The 19,609-nt window shown below is 38.1% G+C and overlaps 1 protein-coding gene across 1 annotated transcript in view; it reads left to right on the top strand.

Moving 5' to 3' along the window:
• The window catches only part of FAM241A (family with sequence similarity 241 member A), a 42,164-nt gene extending 39,219 nt beyond the window's left edge, over positions 1–2,945 (top strand). The window contains exon 2 of the mRNA XM_055435106.2: positions 573–2,945. Within this exon, the coding sequence (XP_055291081.1) occupies positions 573–818 (246 nt within the window). The 3' untranslated portion in view covers positions 819–2,945. The remainder of the gene's footprint in view (positions 1–572) is intronic.
• The last annotated feature ends 16,664 nt before the right edge of the window (positions 2,946–19,609 follow it).

The raw sequence follows: 19,609 nt of genomic DNA, 5'->3' as shown, positions 1-19,609 counted from the left end.
AGCCAAAATAGAAATAGCTGAGAATTGCTCAACAGCAGCAGCAAGCTCTGCTCCAGAGAGATGAGGCTGGGTCCTTGAAGTCTTAGTGTCAAAGGAATGGACTAAAAAGAAGCTTACTTAGCAGGACAGAGCAATCCAGAGCGTGCCTCAGAACAGGAGATTGGTATAAAAAGGTTGTTCTGTAATCAGAGTCATTGATAAGAACAATACGAACATGATTTTTCACTTAATAAGTTGTTTTGTGCAATTCCAGGGAGCTAGAAAATGAATGGAAATGAACAGCTACTTCCTTCACCTTGTAAATCAGTGTTCTAGTAGTTGAGTGTCCAGTCAATGTAAAAGGCCACACAAATCAATGAATCAGTGCTTTCCATATTCTTGAAAGGTGATCACACAGCTGTTCTGGGTGACGATCAAAGGGAACATTCCCAGATATTATCGAATAGTTATCACAAGTATGCCCAGTACATACTCTGGAAGATAAAGAACTATGAAATGATCATTACTCTTAAAAGACCTTCACCTGTTTCTCATTCTATGTTTATATTTTGTCTTGTTTTTGTTTTTCAAAGGATATTGAAGAATCACAAAACCACACTGGCGAGCCTGTGGGAGATGACTACAAAAAGATGGGAACACTTTTTGGTGAACTGAACAAAAGCCTCATCAACATGGGCTTCACAAGGATGTATTTTGGAGAACAAATTGTAGAACCAGTAATAGTCATTTTCTTTTGGGTTATGCTGTGGTTCCTTGGCCTATCAGCCTTTGGACTAGTTACTATTCTTTGCCTTGTCATTATTTATGTGCAGCAGTAAAATATGGCCAAATGAACTATTGTTTGACATTTGGTAGCCAGATATATAATTAGTGAAGTTATATATTTCACTACATAAAGACTGAAAAGTTTGCCTTGTTTCAAATTGTGTGTTGTTGTTTTGCAATTAAATTTGTAAGTTGATGTTTAAAATTAAATTCAACTCGATTTTAAGAGGGTTGAATATATATAGTAGCTTATTCATAACTCTCGTTTAACTACTGTGATCTGTGCCCACTTTTAAATACTCCTATTCCCATGCCAAACCTTAAATAACACCAAAAAGTGAGCCAGGGAAAATAGGATACAAAATTCAAATCAGATGATACAGATCTTGTAAAAGCTCTAATAAAACATTTGAGAAGAAAAAGAGTGAAACAAGGAGTGAAAAATTTTAACTGGAGAATTGCTCCTCACTTACCCAACCAAATAAATCCTTATTTTCTGGGAAATAACTTGAATTTCCATTGTCCCTGCTCAGCCAAAACTAATATAAATGACAACTTCTATACACTACCTTAATATTTTGATGAAAATCAGTAAAGCTAGCACATTTTCTAAAGATTGAAAAGAAATATATTTATTATAACTGGGGAAACTTCCCAAGTTAAATATAACTTTTTTATAATGTAATACTTGGGCTTGGAATCACTTCAGTATATCATTTGGAGTTTTAGACAATTTTGGTGCTAATTAGTTTTTGTGAATTTTTAAAGTCTCATAAGCCAGGTCCATAGTTGACTATACCCCATAGTAATGAATATTTTCTTGTGTTTTTTCCTAGATAAACATTTTCAGTGTGTTTTTTTTTCAGAAATTTACATTTTTATAATTCTTTTATAGCAGTTAGTCTAAGGTTTTAGAAACCTATTTATCTTGATATGGATTTTCCCCCCAAAATTGATTTGTATTATGGCTGAAATTCTTTATTATTCCTTTTTTTAAAAGAAAAAGCTCATTTTCTTTAATATCTGTATTAGAAAGTACAGTATTACAATATAAAACCAAATGTTTAAATTTGGAACTCAACAGCCAATTGTATCACATTCCTCTAATGCTAAAGTCAAGTCAGTAATCGGCCAGGCATGTTATTAATGTGTCTTAATTCAATACTTTGGGGTTTTATATTGAAAAATAGCATTTCTTTAAACATATTTAGAAAATGAAAAATGGCTTACTGATATTTTGCATTTTGTTAAAAAAACCTAAAATCTTTATACTTTGGTCTAAAAAAAAACTTTCTATGTAGACAAAAGATACGTAGTTGAGATAATTATCTAGAAATTTCAGTTAAATAGAGGAAGATGGAGCAATGGGTTATTTTTATCTTTGGCAGGGCAATAACTAGTGTGTAAAATGTTTACTATTCTACTTTATAAAGTTTTTACCCAATCCTGTTTTTAAAATTTATTCTGTATGTCCTCAGTGTCTTCCATCCTGAAGCAGAAAAATGATGAAAATGTTCAATTTAGATTTCTAAAATTAGATTATCCTGAACAACAGTACCAATCAGAGGGCACTAAAAAATATTATTCCTTTGTGTAAATACAGATATTTTAAAGTTTGACTTTGAAAAAAGACTTTGTACTATATCATTGTGTTTTTACTGGGTTTGCAATATTTTTAATAGTAACCTTTATGAACCTGGCATAAGTGCAAGTTATTTGAAAAGGTGTCATTATTCATGTCCAGTAGCATTGCAAGGTTTTTAATAGAAGTCATGAGATTTTGTATATCTACATTCAATATTCAAAAGTGTATTCCTTTGTAATACTACTAGAAGTTTTAATTTCCTTTTGAAATGTAAAAAAGAAATAGTATGCATAATAATAGCTCTGGTTCCACCAGTGCCTAATATTGAAAATATTTTTAAGAGTAATTTTTAATTGTCAAATACTATGCATCTGTACACTGCTGTTAATAGGATGTATATTAAATTCTATAAAGAAATGAGATATTTTGCTATCCTTTCTGCATATATTATTAGAAGAGCATACCAACAAATCATTTGCTTTAATAGGGAAAAAACAAACTGCTCATTTGATGGAAATAAAATATTTTCTTCTATGAAAGATATTAGAATGTAAATTATACTGATATCTTAAAATAAAAAGAAAATGGTCATTTCTTTGGTTCATGGTATAAGGAATTGATTCAAAAACATTCTCAATCATTTCAATCTCAGATAAAAGCCAATTTTAGAAACTACTATTGCTTTGAATAAAGAGATAGAAATTATAGTGCTACATTATTAGATTTGTGTATGTATATATCACTCATACCTCAATTCAAAAGGAAAAGGTCAAGACCTATAAGTAAACTGACTGTAGATGAATAAATCAATTTTCACTAAAGGAAAAACTAAGGTTTGTAGAATTTAGTTGTCTTATATACTGAACTGTCATATACAAGGTATTTTTCCATTCCTGGCCACCAGTCAGATCATTCTTAGTTCACTAGTGTGCTGGAGCCAGCTTACACTGGCTTGCAAAAGCCAACTGTATACATTTAATCCCTCTTTGCCTTCAGTGACATCAAGTTGGTAGCCTGACATTGAATATGAAGGGAGTATTTACACTATAAAAACTGGCAAACACAGCAAATCAGGGCTCTTTTTTTGTGGGAAGCCAGTTGTTAAACATGCATCATCAGCGCATCACTGATTAGCCATTCTAGAGGCCATATTTCCATTTCTACTCTTACAACATAAAGGAAGCATATCAAGGCAAATCCCCACAGACCCATCCAAAATTGCATTTGAATCTTTTCCATGTGGGAACTATGGACCATAGTTGTCTTCTGACCAAAGTGTATCTCTATTTAATCACATGTTTTGATCAGAGAAAATCTTTCTGGGCTATCACTAAGCTGCCAATCCATTAAAGACTATCCAAATGATCAGGAAATAAGAAACAGTTACGAACTGAGAGAGGGCAAATTACAGCTTAAGGTCTGTTGTAAAGTATCAAGCTCAAAATAAAGCTAGGGATTGAGCAATCAAGGGCTGTTTGTCTGGTTTGTGATTCTATAATATAATTACATATTTTAGTTATTTAGTTATTATTTTAATTATTAATAATTTTAGTTATTTTACAAATGTTTATTGATTTCAGTTTATTTTAAAAGTTTTCATTGTGAATTAATGGCTTGACAGGGTGAAAGAATTTAAAAAATCAGACTTTCATACCTGTTAGTACTTCTAGTACTAGAATTGGCCAAGGAGAATATAAACTAATGTACAAACTGTGGCCTCAGGATTATTGCTGGACTGAATATTTTCTAAGTCCTATTTCTCTGCGGTACAGTTGTGTTCACATGCTAGTAAGGTTAACACTCAAAATCCTTCAAGCTTGGCTTCAGCAGTATATGAACCAACAACTTCCAGATGTACAAGCTGGATTTAGAAAAGGCAGAGGAACCAGAGGTCAAATCGCCAATATCCGCTGGATCACAGAAAAAGCAAGGGAGTTCCAGAAAAACATTTACTTCATTGACTACACTAAAGCCTTTGACAATGTGGATCACAACAAATTGGAAAATTCTTCAAGAGATTTGAATACCAGACCACCTTAGCTGTCTCCTGAGAAACCTGTATGCAGTTCAAGAAGCAACAGTTAGAACCAGACATGGAATAATGAACTGGTTAAAAATTGAGAAAGGAGTATGTCAAGGCTGTATATCGTCACCCTGCTTATTTAACTTCTATGCAGAGTACATCATGTGAAATGCTGGGCTGGATGAAGCACAAGCTGGAATCAAGATTGCAGGGAGAAATATCAACAACCTCAGATATGCAGATGATACCACTCTAAGGGCAGAAAGTGAAGAGGAACTAAAGAGCCTCTTGATGAGGGTGAAAGAGGAGAGTGAAACGGCTGGTTTAAAACTCAGCATTCAGAAAACTAAGATTATGACATCTGGTCTCATCATTTCATGGCAAATAGATGGGGGGAAAATGGAAACAGAGACTAATTTTATTTTCTTGGGCTCCAAAAAATCACTGCAGATGGTGACTGCAGCCATGAAATTAGAATATGCTTTCTCCTTGGAAGGAAAGCAGACAAACCTAGACAGTGTATGAAAAAGCAGAAACATCACTTTGCCAGCAAAGGTCTGTATAGTCAAAGCTATGGTTTTTCCAGTAGTCATATACGGATGTGAGAGTTGAACCATAAAGAAGGCTGAGTGCCAAAGAATTGATGCTTTTGAACTGTGGTTGGAGATGACTCTTGAGAGTCCCTTGGACTGCAAGGAGATCAAACCAGTCAATCCTAAGGGAAATCAACCCTGAATATTCATTGGAAGAACTGATGCTGAAGATGAAACTCCAATACATCAGCCACCTGATGGGAAGAGCTGACTCATTGGAAAAGACCCTCATACTGGGAAAGATGGAAGGCAAGAGGAGAAAGGGGTGACAGATGGCTGGATGGCATCATTGACACAATGGACATGAGTTTAAGCAAACTCAGGGAGATAGTGAAGGACAGGGAAGCCAGGTGTGCTGCAGTCCATGGTGATGAAAAGAGTTGGACATGACTTAGTGACAGAACAATAACAGTTTCTCTGCCCAACCCTTAATTTTTGATGTTCCAGACTGTTCTTTCATCGGTCTACACATTACCTTGGGCAATACCACTACTCCCATGGCTTCAGTTACCATTTCATACTAACAGCTCTCCAGTCTGCATCTCCATTTCAGAGAGTTCTATGCAGAATATCAAATTCATACATTCAACTGCTTGCCCAACATCTGTTCTTGCTTTCCCTCAGTACCCAACATTTAACATGTCCAGAAAAGGAACTCAGCACCTTTTTCCCAAATATTTTCTTCTTCCTGTGTTTCTAGTCTTAGCAAACGACACGACTGCCTCCTACACAGCCCACATGTAACCTATCACTCTTTCACCTTGTTCTTTTACCCCCTAAAAAATCTTCCCACTTCTGTCCATTCACAGTACCACTAACCTAGTCCATACTGCCATCCATAAATTGCTATCTTAGAATACTCACTGATCTCCTGCCTTCATTTTCCCATGTTATAATCAGAATAATTTTTCTAAAATATGACTGATGCCCTTGGCCTAAATCTTTTCAATGACCTCCTATTACCATTATGATAAAATTCTTAGTCCTTAGTATAGGTTTCATGATCCCTTCGTGAACTGGTTCTTACGTACCTTACCTCTCTATGCAGCCACCTTCCCTTCCCAGGTCTCACTATATTGATTGTGTTTTCAGCTGAAAGCTGTACTTTCTTTCTTCAAAAACTCTTTTACCTTCTTTCTTTAGCTCCTCCCCACCAAACTGACCAGCACATCCACAGCTTTAAGGCTTATTTAGATATTGTGTCCCCTGAGGAAAATTTCTCTGCCTCTTTTAAATCCAGTTTTGGTATTTCATAGGGCTTCCCTGATAGCTCAGTTGGTAAAGAATCTGCCTGCAATGCAGGAGACCCTTGTTCGATTCCTGGTTGGGGAAGATCTGCTGGAGAAGGGACAGGCTACCCACTGTGGTGTTTTTGGGCTTCCCTTGTGGCTAAGCTGGTAAAGAATCCACCTGCAATGTGGGAGACCTGGTTTAGGAAGATCCCCTGGAAAAGGGAATGGCTACACACTCCAGTATTCTATAGAATTCGACAGACTGTATAGTCCATGGGGTCGCAAAGAGTCAGACAGACTGAGCGACTTTCACTTTCACTTTTCACTTTGGTATTTCATGTGCTTTCAGAGAACCCTGTGTTTCCCCTGTCCACGTTTGTCATGTTATATTGTAAAAGTTTATGGTCAGCTTCTTCCATTAAACAATAAGCTTCACAGGCAGAGACATGTCTCTCATGTTCATAATTGCATCACCTAACACAATGACTTGGAGAAGGCAATGGCACCCCACTCCAGTACTCTTGCCTGGAAAATCCCATGGACGGAGGAGCCTGGTAGGCTGCAGTCCGTGGGGTCTCTGAGGGTCGGACACGACTGAGCAACTTCACTTTCACTTTTCACTTTCTTGCATCGGAGAAGGAAATGGCAGCCCACTCCAGTGTTCTTGCCTGGAGAATCCCAGGGACGGGGAAGCCTGGTGGGCTGCCGTCTATGGGGTCACACAGTCGGACCGGACACGACTGAAGCGACTTAGCAGCAGCAGCAGCAGCAACACAAGGACTGGCATCCAGTATGTGCTCAAAACCTTTGCCAAATAAACAAACCAGCTTCATGTATTCATATTCTCCCTAGAGGGTATTCACAAAGAAGACCTGGAGTTGTTGTACTTTAAAGTTTTCTGACTCCAAAAATATACCCTATTTGCATAAAGAGCATGGATTGATTTATGTTATCACTTATAAAGTTTATTCACTTTCAATGGAAGGATATTGCTGTTTTTTGCATAGATACACAGCATTGCTACTCTATGCTTACATTTTTAGAAGAAAAATGTATTTTCATGTTGTGCTTGATGAAATCACTATTTCTCCAGAATGTAAATGGTAACTCATGCTACCTAAATTTCATATTTTTCCAGTATTTTTCAATAGATCTTTATTTTCTAAACTGTAATTTTTTAAAATCTCAGAAATGTGAGCAGAAATTCTCAAGTATCTAAGCTTGGTATTTTAGGCCCCTGAATAAACTCACAACTAGAGTGACCTAGCTGCCCAGATTATATATGTTAAATAACATTTGTTATTCTTTCTAATAAATATTATTACCCTTTCACAGCCCTGCATTCTGAGTCTCCCTTCTGACTCCTTATATTGTTTTCTGCTTGTCAGTTAACTACTGCCACAAGAGCATGTTTTCCTCATCCTTATTGCTGGAGCAGAAAGCCAAGGCCTGATGGATGTACATCTTCCCAGACAATAGAGTACCGGGAAAATCCAGATCTACATGAGCCAAACTGTATTTCTTCTTTAAAATTATTGAATGAACTCAGCAGAAGCCAGCTAAGATCCAAAACTTGGTCATTCAAATGCTTATTAAATTTGAATTGTTACTTTTTCAGCAAAGTTCAATCACTTAACCTTTCATTGACTTCATCAGCTGGAAATTTCTTTGCTACAATACAGCGATTTTTACCACAAGACCATCGACCTTTTTTGTTATGGGTTTACCCCTGTATTACAAGAGGCTAGCTAATGGTATATTTTTTAATGTGAGATTTTTTTTAAGGAATGAATGAAAATCCTATATACCATATACTTATTTATACCATAGTTGGTTCAAAACAAAATCTTCAATATTATTTTTGTGGGGGGGGGATGAGATATATAAAAACTCAATATTTGACACTACGTGCCATCTACAGCATGCCCTTCTCTGGCCTGTCAATAAATTCTCCTGGTTTTACATATATATCAAAAATATTCATGACTACCATTTAATGTATTTTCAGCTTTAAAAGGCACAACAGTATATGTGTAAATGCACCATACAAATAAAGGTGAAGAAGAAACACTTATGAAAGGAAAACACTTAGATGTGGGTTTGTAAAGATTAACCTAAATTAACCCTGCACAAAACCATGATGATGATTTTTCATATAAGGTTTAATGTAACATTGTTAGACCAGTGGCTTTCAAAGGTTTTAGTCTGTTTTGCTTTAAGGGGACTATAAATAAGTGATTATGATAAAGCTGAGCTTTATCTACATAAACATAAATGAAAAACACAGAGCTGTTTTAGCTAATTTCGCTGTAGGCCCCAGTTCCCTGGGAAGTTAGTAAGCAGGAAATTTACTCAGGAGTGCTCTGGAGTAAGATCCTAAAAAGCGAGTAAAAGAAGCAGGATGGGGCAGTTCAGTACAGTCATAGCAAGGCCTCGGTGACTCTACTGGGTGTTCTCAAACAGGAATGATCCTTCGGGATTGACCTACAGTTGGGACAGGGGAGCTCTCTTCAGCCAGAAGTAACTGCCAGAGAAGACAGATAGCTGGGGGTTGTCAGCTAGCAGCATTCCAGCAGTCATCAGAGAAGGTTGGTTCTTCGGAACTTTGGTTCTAAAGGAAGGGTCTGAGCAGCACACACATCATCCACGTGCACTCCCTTCTTTTCCCACTTCATCTTCCATAACCAGACTCTTCAGAGTACAGTATGAAGATGACTAATTTAAATCAAACTCACTGGTCAAGATACTTTTAAAAATTTTTAAAGGGGGCTTCCCAGGTGGCTCAGTGTAAAGAATCTCCCTGCCAAAGCAGGAGACATGGGTTCAATCCCTAGGTCAGGAAGATCCCTTGGAGAAAGAAATGGCAATCCATTCTAGTACTATTCTTGCCTGGGAAATCCCATGCACAGAGGAGCCTGGTGGGCTCCAGTCCATGGGGTTGCAAGAATCGAACACAACATAGGAACTAAACAACAACAGCCTTTTTAGTCTATTGTGTTGCCTACTTCTGTTATGAGATTTGGCAAAGTTTTAGTTGACCAAACAGTATGCCCAGAATTCAGAAAAGGCTTGAGACTGCTACGAATAGGTGAACAGATGATTGACAGAAAAGCTCATTACTTAAAATCAGGAGTAGGAAATCCATGAAACTTTGTAAACGTAACCGCTTGCACCAAAATTTATGCTAGTAAGTCCCTCAGGTCGTGCCTCACAAGACATCAGGACAAACCATCAGGGCGTGTCTTGGGAGCTGGGTAAGTTTAAGCCTAGATGTAGGTAAGTGCTTTGTGCTTTCCAGGCCCTTTCTCAAGTTAAAGCAATTGTAATCCTCAGACTTTTGGAGCAAGTTGAAAATAAGATTTCCAATGGTAGAGCAGAACTCACTTATAAAGAAACCATATTCCCCTTGCCCCCAGCACACTGCTGCAACTGATTTATGACTTGGAGATTTGGCCCTAATCATGGCTTTTCTATTTATTTTTAGCACAAAAGGTATCAGCAGCCAAATTTGGTAATTCAGTAGGCGTGAACTTTCTCCAGTCTTGGCTCAGAATATTTGGGGAAGAGTCTGATGCTAGGAGGGATTGGGGGCGGGAGGAGAAGGGGACGACAGAGAATGAGATGGCTGGATGGCATCTCCGACTCGATGGACATGAGTTTGAGTGAACTCCGGGAGTTGGTGATGGACAGGGAGGCCTGGCGTGCTGTGATTCATGGGGTCGCGGAGAGTCGGACACGACTGAGCGACTGAACTGAACTGAACTGAAGACTAATTTTACTTACTATTTTTAATCCCTGGTACTTTGGTAGGAGTGAGCAAGATCAGGCAACGCAATGGCCCCAAGCCAGTTATATACTAAAACTATAACATTGTTTAGGCATGATTTCCCCCTTTGGTTATAGAAAAATATTTTAGAACAATGTACAAACTTTCAGAATGATCTCTTTATGTTAGACCTGAATTTAAAACTTCGTTCTGCATTTACTAACTGTACAATCAGTGTAAGTCATAGCCACATCTTTTTAAACTCCAAGATTCTCCTCTGTAAAATGGGGTAACTTTATGTAAGACTGAATAAATTATTGCATATCTTATTTTAGTACCTTACACATAGCAAGCTTTCAATAAATGCTAGTCATTAAATATAAACATCCACACGTAAGAGAGGACATTCTTCACTATCCATGGATATACTTGGAGCTATAAAAGATGAGTATTTTATTGTTGCCAAAAGGTAGCTAAATACAAGGGAATTCTGTTACACTACTATGATTCACAATTCCTCATGATTACAATCTTTTGCGAATTGTCATTAACGTCAACTATTAGGGCTTCATGAATCAGAATGATCATAAAAATAAGGAATTTTTAAAAAAACAAAAAGTAAAGAATGCAAAGACTTGAAATAAAATATGCTCTGTGCAACCACACCTTCCTTAATGAGATGCCATTTTCTCTGAACACCTGTTTACTGCAGTACCATACATTTTATGTGCTCCTTTGCGTAGCAAACTTAGGTACAGAAACACACTCGCCAATGCAGACACAGGTCTGCTGTGGATTTGAAGAGTTTACAAAACGAAATCAGTTCTAACAATACTTCTCTAAGTTTTACTCCATTGCATAGACCAGCTGAAGTGAAAGTGTTGGTTCCTCAGTCGTTTCTGCAACCCCACGGACTGTAGCCTGCCATGCTCCCCTGTCCACGAAATTCTCCAGGCAATAATATGGGTGTGGGAAGCGATTTCCTTCTCCAGGGGATCGTCCCAACCCAGAGATCAAACCCAGGTCTCCCGCACTGCAGGCAGTTTTTTATAGTTTATAGAACCGCACACAGTATCTTGCTTTGATTACAAAGAAATTTCAGATTAATCTGTTGGGGTTTATATGTTATATTATGTTTTCAGCGTGCACCAGGAATGCTGTCACCAAGATAAACAGAACTGAACCCTAGTGCTCTCACGTGCTTCCCGGGTGGCTCAGTGATAAGGAATCCACCTGTCAATGCAGGAGACATAGCTGACGCAGGTTCAATCCCTGAGTCAAGAGGATCAGCTAGAGGAGGAGATGGAAGCCTGTTCCAGTATTCTTGTCTGGAAAATCCCATGGACAGAGGAGCTTGGCAGGCTACAGTACATGGGGTCACAAAGAGCTGGACATGACTCGGCAGCTGAACACACTCTCACTTAAAACTGGTACATGCCAATATACATGGATACATCCTGTGCCCAGGCTAGTAGAAGCCAGGAAAGATTATTACTATATAATATTGAAAAGAGTATTATTAATTTGTTCATAAAGTCTTCTCTTCTTAGTCTGTAAAAACACACTAAAGGCTTATTATGATCTTAATTGTTTTATTGTAGTAGATCTTCAACTGCATTGTTCCATCCTGGGTTTCTCTTTCCTATTTCCTTTTCTTTTAAGTCATCCTCCCTCCCTGAAAAGTGAACATTCCTCAAATCAGACATTTATGGCTATGAATGTTCTATAATAAATTATGGCATATCTTTAGTGCCATCTCCTAGTGTATTTCAAAACTGGTTCTCCCACATTTTCCTTAACTGTCAGTTTATACTTTCAAATATTTTTATAAGATGCTCAGATAGAGCTTATGTTGGCAAAATACAGCTCTCCTCAGGCATTTCTTCCTTTTTCAACTTGCAAGAAACATTTCTTGAGAGCTGCATGTCTAGCTACCTGACCACCACGGTCTTCTCCCTCTGTAATGGAAAGATACTGAGCTTTTCCTCTCCTGCCGTATCACTGACACCCAAGTCAATGACACAGGTTCTTTCCTACCAACTTGACAAAACACCTATGCTAACAAAGAAAACATTATTTTTGTAATACAGAAAGAGTTAGACATAAAAAGACCTGAACATTAATCCTTGTTTTAAATTTCAGATGCTTTACTGATACCATTTACTAGTGCCAGGTGCTGCTGTCTCGTCTCTGCCAGAGTAAGACAAACTGCTATTAACATGACCTCTTTACCACATGAGTCACTTCTCTTCATCAAGGCCTGTCGGAAATGGTCATACCAGGAAAAACGTGATTCTAGTAACTTCTGTAAGTATATCTAAACTTCATATTTAATCTCTTCACTACCACCCGGTCAAAGAGCAGGCTTGTTGCTCCACCTGCCCGACTTTATTTCTTCTAATGCTGACCGTGCTTCCAGTTCTATGCAGAGCTCTGTGCCTCCTGTAACCATGTTTTTCAATGCAGACTGCACTGCAAGATTAGATTAATCTTCAGAGGAGGCCTAGAGAATGGACAATGATTTTTTTTAGTAGATTTGGCACATATCATCAGAGCAAGACTAAAAGGAAACTTTCTGTGAGGCACCATCTGCTGCCAACCTTTTCTTTCTGGAAAAAGGAACATCATCAGCATGAACTCATGTTTAGCCTAATATAAATACAGATAAAGAAATAAGTATAGATATTAATATATACAAGGGGTTACTGTTGAAACAGTTCAGGTCATGCCACCCCTAAAATATATCACTTGTGTACATTGATTATTTTGAGCTGAAAGCACTTAAAAAGCAGCCAATGCTATGGAGGTTTTCTCTGAACTCCCCTTATCTGCCTAAAGACAGATCCTCTAAAAGGAATTCAATTGTCATAAATTCCCTTGACAGGAGTTTGATCAACCAGGGAATACTGACTCCTATCAGACTAGTAGACCCGAGAGCCAGACGAACTTTCTCACAAACTACCATACAATATGTCCCATCTATTCTTCTAAAAGCCCATTCACCTTCCCTGAAAATCATTTCCTAAACTGCCTACATCCCCTTCCCCTATTAAGATGCATCATGTTCGTGCTTCGTTGCTCAGTCCTATTCAGCCGTGTCCAACTCTTTGTGACTCTGGATTGTGGCCCGCCAGGCTCCTCTGTCCATGGGATTTTTCAGTCAAGAATACTGGGGTGGGTTGCCATTTCCTCCTCCAGGGGATCTTCCCAACCCAGAGATCAAGCCCACATCTCCTGTGTCTCCTGCCTTGCAGGCGGATTCTTTACCTGCTGAACCATCAGGGAACCCCAATTAAGATGGCATGTAAGTTCTCAAATCTCACTGATTTGGGGGCAAGGGTATTCAATTTTATTTTCTGTGTGTGAAATATTAAAGTTTAATGAATTTATATACCTTTATCCTGTTAGTCTGCCTATTGTCAGTTTATTTCATAGAATCACACATTTCCAAACTGAGAGCACCCAGAAGCAACACCACTCCGGTGGTAACCAGGACGCTAGTACACCTTTGTTTCTGAGGTCTTCCTCTCAAGAAACCGTGCTAATCATGGGGAAAATATTTGACAAATTCAGATTGAGGATCGACCTAGAACATATCTGACTGGTACTCCTCACACCTGTCAAGGTCATCAAGAACAAGGAAATTCTGAGTAACTCTTCCAGACAAGTGGAGGCTAAGGAGACATGATTATTGAATATAATGTGGTTTCCTGGAAAGGACTGTGAAAGAAAAAGAACATTGGGTAAATAAAACCAAGGAATTCTGAATAATATATGTACTTCAATTAATAATAAGTATCAATACTGGCTCATTCAGTTCAGTTCAGTCGCTCAGTCGTGTCCGACTCTTTGCGACCCCATGAATCACAGCACGTCAGGCTCCCTATCCATCACCAACTCCCGGAGTTCACTCAAATTCATGTCCATCGAGTCAGTGATGCCATCCAGCCATCTCATTCTCTGTCGTCCCCTTCTCCTCCCGCCCACAATCCTTCCCAGCATCAGAGTCTTTTCCAGTGAGTCAACTCTTCGCATGAGGTGACCAAAGTATTGGAGTTTCAGCTTTAACATCAGCCCTTCAAATGAACACCCAGGATTGATCTCCTCTAGAATGGACTGGTTGGATCTCCTTGCAGTCCAACGGCCTCTCAAGTCTTCTGCAGCACCACAGTTCAAAAGCATCAATTCTTCGGCAATCAGCTTTCTTCACAGTCCAACTCTCACATCCATACATGACCACGGGAAAAACCATAGCCTTGATTAGACGGACCTTGGTTGGCAAAGTAATGTCTCTGCTTTTTAATATGCTATCCAAGTTGGTCATAACTTTCCTTCCAAGGAGTAAGCGTCTTTTAATTTCATGGCTACAATCAGCATCTGCAGTGATTTTGGAGCCCAAAAAAATAAAGTCTGACACTGTTTCCACTGTTTCATTTCCCATGAAGTGATGGGACCAGAAGCCATGATCTTTGTTTTCTGAATGTTGAGCTTCAAGCTAAGTTGTGATAAATGTACTATACTATAAATATAAGATTTTAACAGGAGAGACTGGATACTGGATATATAGGAACCCTATGTATACTCTTTGAAACTTTTCCATAAATTTCAAACTATTCTAAAATTAAAAGTTTGTTTTCGGGTGGGATGCAGGAAGCTGGGAGGGAAGCTCAAGAGGGAGGGTGTATATGTACGCTTATGGCTGATTCATGTTGTTGTATGGCAGAAACTGACCCAACATTGTAAAGCAATTATCCTCCAATTAAAAATAAGCTTTTTTTAAAAGTTTGTTTTAAAAAAAGCAATGTAACACATTCTACTAAATCCTTCGTCATGTCAGTAACTGTGTATTATCCTCTTTACTATAAACGTAATCTGTGTTATTGGACAACATGAGTTCCTAATGACTTCTTTCATCCTCTTCTATGTATTATTTTATAGCAGCAATACAAAATTCACAATAATTCACTCTTCTTGGAAAATTTATTGATTCATTACTTTCCATGTATCTGATTAATGTTTAATAAGTTTCCAGGGGAAGGGAATAGGAATCTAAATGTCCTAATACAAAGCAATGAGCTCATGCCCAAGAGAGCCTTTGGGTTTAACATATACTCCTGTACTTCGAGAGGTTCCTGCTGGGTGTGGGATATACCCCGAGAAGGCCCTGAAAGTGGATACATTGCGACTGTGTCAGAGTCTGCTGGCTCAGAGGTCCTGAAGAGCCTCACCCCTGTTGAGAATTCTGACCTGTTCAGGACACAGCCAACTGGAACATCATCTCCTTCCCCCACCAACCCCCAAAGAACAGCCTGAATCTCAGAGCGTACCCGGAAGAGAGTTCCTAGACTAGAAATATCTTTAAAAGTCTTTCCAGAGAGACCTCCCAGGTTCATATTGATATGACTCCGTGGCCTGAAGGAACCTGGAGAGGAAGGATGCAGGGATGGGTCCTGCAGCCTGGCAACCTCCTCTCGCACTCATGCCTACCCATGGGGGCATCCTCAACATATCTGCACCGAGAAGCCCTCCCAGGGGAGGATAACAGGTGCTGGGTACTCTCTGTAGTGTAAGGCTTTACCAGGTTTGATAACTGCTTGTGACAGCAACACCTGTTCTTCTCATTAAGCTATCTGTGCTTTATGAGAATTTGAAATTGTTTCTGCCTGAATATCTTCAGTATACTTTCTACCAGCTTCTGAAAAATCTTTGAGAAGTATAGACTCAGCAACTCTAACTATCCATTGGCGATTATGGAGACGATCTGTACATTGAACAGATGAAAAAAAGAATTTTGCTTGCAATCTGTTCTTCACTCCTGCCCTCAAGGAAGCCAGCTGTGCCTGGATTTTCTTGTTTGTCACTGTCAGTTTAAGCACTCAAAGGGATAAACATTATCAGATAAGGTTTAAAAAACATCTTGACCCTAATTAAATATTAAATTTAAATTAATTGGGTTATAGTTATATATTCTATATATAATTTATTATGAATATTTATTATATTTATTTAATTTTTATATACATTTTCCAGAAGACATTGTAAGGTGTTAACAGTGATGACCTCTGAGTGGTAGATGTGTTTTTATTTAATCATTTTTGCTTAGTTTATTTTCTACAATGCAGTCCATGTCCACGGAAAGCAAAAGGCTATTGTTTTTAATCTGTGCTAATTTATCCATTTCTTGCATTAAATTTTTCTACCTTCTATCTGCTCCCTGGCTGACAGAAAAGTGATTTCTTTAAAGGATAATCTATTTAATGAAACAGAAAAACTGCAAAAATACATACCAAGAGTGCTAATAAACTGAGTTTTTACTCATTAAAAAAAATGCTTCTCAAAGTTTTCCATGAGGTACTGGCCTTCAGGATGGAAATTTCCAAACTGTTTTCACTTGCTACTATAAAAATTGCATGAGTGATCAGGCCTGAACACAAATGGGGAAATTTGGCGATGCTTAGACAACAAAAAGGATAATAAGACCCATAGGCTGAGCTGTTTGCTTTACACTGCCCTGGTCCAAGCAGCCCCAAAGTGCTCCAAAGCCAACGTCATAATTGGTTGTTGGGAAATGAGCTTAATGTCCCAGAAAGGTCAGTTGTAACACTGAAAACCATCTGAACTGAGAACTTCTTAGCACTGTACTTTGAACATAATGTTTATACAGTTATTTTGTTCAACTGTTTGCATTGTTTTTGTTTAGTCACTAAGACATGTCCGACTCTTTGCAGCCCCATCAACTGCAACACACCAGGCTTCCTGTCCTTCAGTATCTCCAGAAGTTTGCTCAAACTTATGTCCGTTGAGTCAGTGATGCCTTCCAACCATCTCATCCTCTGTTGCACCATTCTCCTCTTGCCCTTAATCTTTCCCAGGGTCTTTTCCAGTGAGTCAGCTTTTCTCATCAGGTGTCCAAATTTTGGAGTTTCAGCTTCAGCATCAGTCCTTCAATGAACATTCAGGGTTGATTTCCTTTAGGATTGGCTGGTTTGCTCTCCTTGCAGTGCAAGGGACTCTCAAGAGTCTTCTCCAGCACCACAGTTCAAAAGCATCAATTCTTTGGCACTCAGCTTTCTTTATGGTCCAACTCTCACATCCATACATGACTACTGGAAAAACCATAGCTTTGACTATATGGACCTTTATCAGCAAAATATAACATGCTGTCCAGATTTGTCATAGTTCTTCTTTCAAAAAGCAAGGGTCTTCTAATTTCATGGCTGCAGTCACCATCTGCAGTGATTTTGGAGCCCAAGAAAAAGAAATCCATATCTGTTTCCACTTTTTCCCCTTCTATCCGCCATGAAGTGATGGGACCAGATGTCATTATCTTAGTTTTTTGAATGTTGACTTTTAAGCCAGTTTTTTCACTCTTCTCTTTCACCTTCAAGAGGCTCTTTAGTTCCTCTTCACTTTCTGCCATTAAAGTGGTGTCATCTGCATATCTGAGGTTATTGATATTCCTCCCGACAACCTTGATTCCAGCTTGTGCTTCATCCAGCCCACCATTTCACATGATGTACTCTGCATATAAGTTAAATAAGTTAAATAAGGGTAACAATATACAGTCTTGACATACCCCTTTCCCAATTTGGAACCAGTCCATTATTCCATGTCCAGTTCTAACTGTTGCTTCTTGACTGACATACAGGTTTCTCAGGAGACAGGTAAGGTGATCTGCTATTCCCATCACTTTAAGAATTTTCCACAGATTGTTTTGATCCACACAGTCGAAGGTTTCAGCATAATTAATGAAGCAGAAGTTTCTTGGAATCCCCATGTTTTTTCTATGGTCCAACGAATGTTGGCAATTTGACCTCTGGTTCCTCTGCTTTTCTAAACCCAGCTTGTACATCTGGAAGTTGTTGGTTCATGCACTGTTGAAGCCTAGCTTGAAGGATTTTGAGCATTACCTTGCTGGCATGTGAAATGAGTTCAATTGTACAGTAGTTTGAACATTGCTTTTCTTTGGGATTGGAAAGAAAACTGGCATTTTCCAGTCCTGTTGCCACTGCTGAGTTTTCCAATATGCTGGCATATTGACTTTAACAGCATCATCTTTTAGGATTTTTCAAAAGCTAAGCTGAAATTCCATTACCTCCACTAGCTTTGTTCATAGTAATGCTTCCTAAGGCCTTCACACTCCAGGATGTCTGGCTCTAAGTGAGCGATCACACCACCATGGTAATCCAGGTCATTAAGACCTTTTTTTGTATAGTTCTTCTGTGTTTTCTTGCTACCTCTTCTTAATCTCCTTTGCCTCTGTTGGGTCCTTGCCATTTCTGTCCTTTATTGTGCTCATCTTTGCACAAAGAGAGTATGTAGTTAATGCATTATAAATAAAGCTCATGCTATATTAATTTGGCTCCAAATTTCACTTGACTAATTTTGGAAGTTCTATATAAGGATTCTAATTCTTTTCTTTGAATTTTTTTTCTCTATTTCATGAATCAAAAGAAATTCAAGGCAAAAGCAATGTGACAGAGACTATTCATCATCATCAAATATGCATGCAGTTCTGCTCATGTCACAGCGTTTCCTACAGTCAGGTTGGGGCCATATATCAAGTTCTAGTCAATACATCGTGAGTAGAAGTGATGAATGTAATAGTCATGCTAAGATGAGATTGTTAAAAGTTGAGTTGCCTTTTCAAGCCCTCTTTTCTCTCCCAAAGCAACTTTGAATTGTACATGTTCCAAATCTATAAGAAGATATCTCAGTCGTTATTGAACTATGTTGTAAATGCAAAGTAAATATTTATTGTGTTGTCACTAAAGTCTGAGGATTAATCTATTAATTAAGCATAGCAAAGCATAAAGTGACTAATTCATACTGCCAATATGTGAGTTAAATATTTTAAAGTACAATTTTTATGTCCTAAGTAAATTATTTTTATCCTTATTAGAAAGTAAGCTATTACCTTTCAAGAACAAATAAAAACAAATGATACTGGAATATTTAAATCTAGTCAATGTAACATCATACTGAACCTCACTTAGTTGTGATCTAATGGGTAAGACTTAAAGAAAAATAGCTTGAAGTGCAAAAAAGCTTTGAGGAAAAATTAATGAATGCAATTCAAGCTCAGAAAAATCCAGATATTAAGAGAAATGATAAAGTAAGTTCATGATTTTATGTGAAATTCATTATCAAATTGATATTTCCTAAAGTTAAATCCATAACTTAAAAAATAATTCATGGAAGAAAGAAGAAAAAATTCAGTTAAATAAGCACACTCCTAATCTTTGGAGGCTAAAATCTGAGATAAATAATGTTTTACACATGGCAAGACTTGCAGTTATGTACAGACTAAATGATTTTAGAAAAGGCAGAGGCACCAGAGATCAAATTGCCAACATCCGCTGGATCATGGAGAAAGCAAGAGAGTTCCAGAAGAGCATCTATTTCTGCTTCATTGACTATGCCAAAGCCTTTGACTGTGTGGATCACAATAAACTGTGGAAAATTCTGAAAGAGATGGGAATCCCAGACCACCTGACCTGCCTCTTGAGAAACCTGTATGCAGGTCAGGAAGCAACAGTCAGAACTGGACATGGAACAACAGACTGGTTCTAAATAGGAAAAGGAGTGCATCAAGGCTGTATATTGTCACCTTGCTTATTTAACTTATATGCAGAGTACATCATG

The sequence above is a fragment of the Moschus berezovskii genome, chromosome 5 (genome assembly GCF_049115385.1).
Source record: "Moschus berezovskii isolate FMDL1 chromosome 5, NW_MosBer_1.0, whole genome shotgun sequence".
Lineage (NCBI taxonomy): Eukaryota > Metazoa > Chordata > Mammalia > Artiodactyla > Moschidae > Moschus > Moschus berezovskii.
The sequence above is the reverse complement of the archived record's forward strand: the minus strand, read 5'-3'. Positions and strand labels throughout refer to the sequence as shown.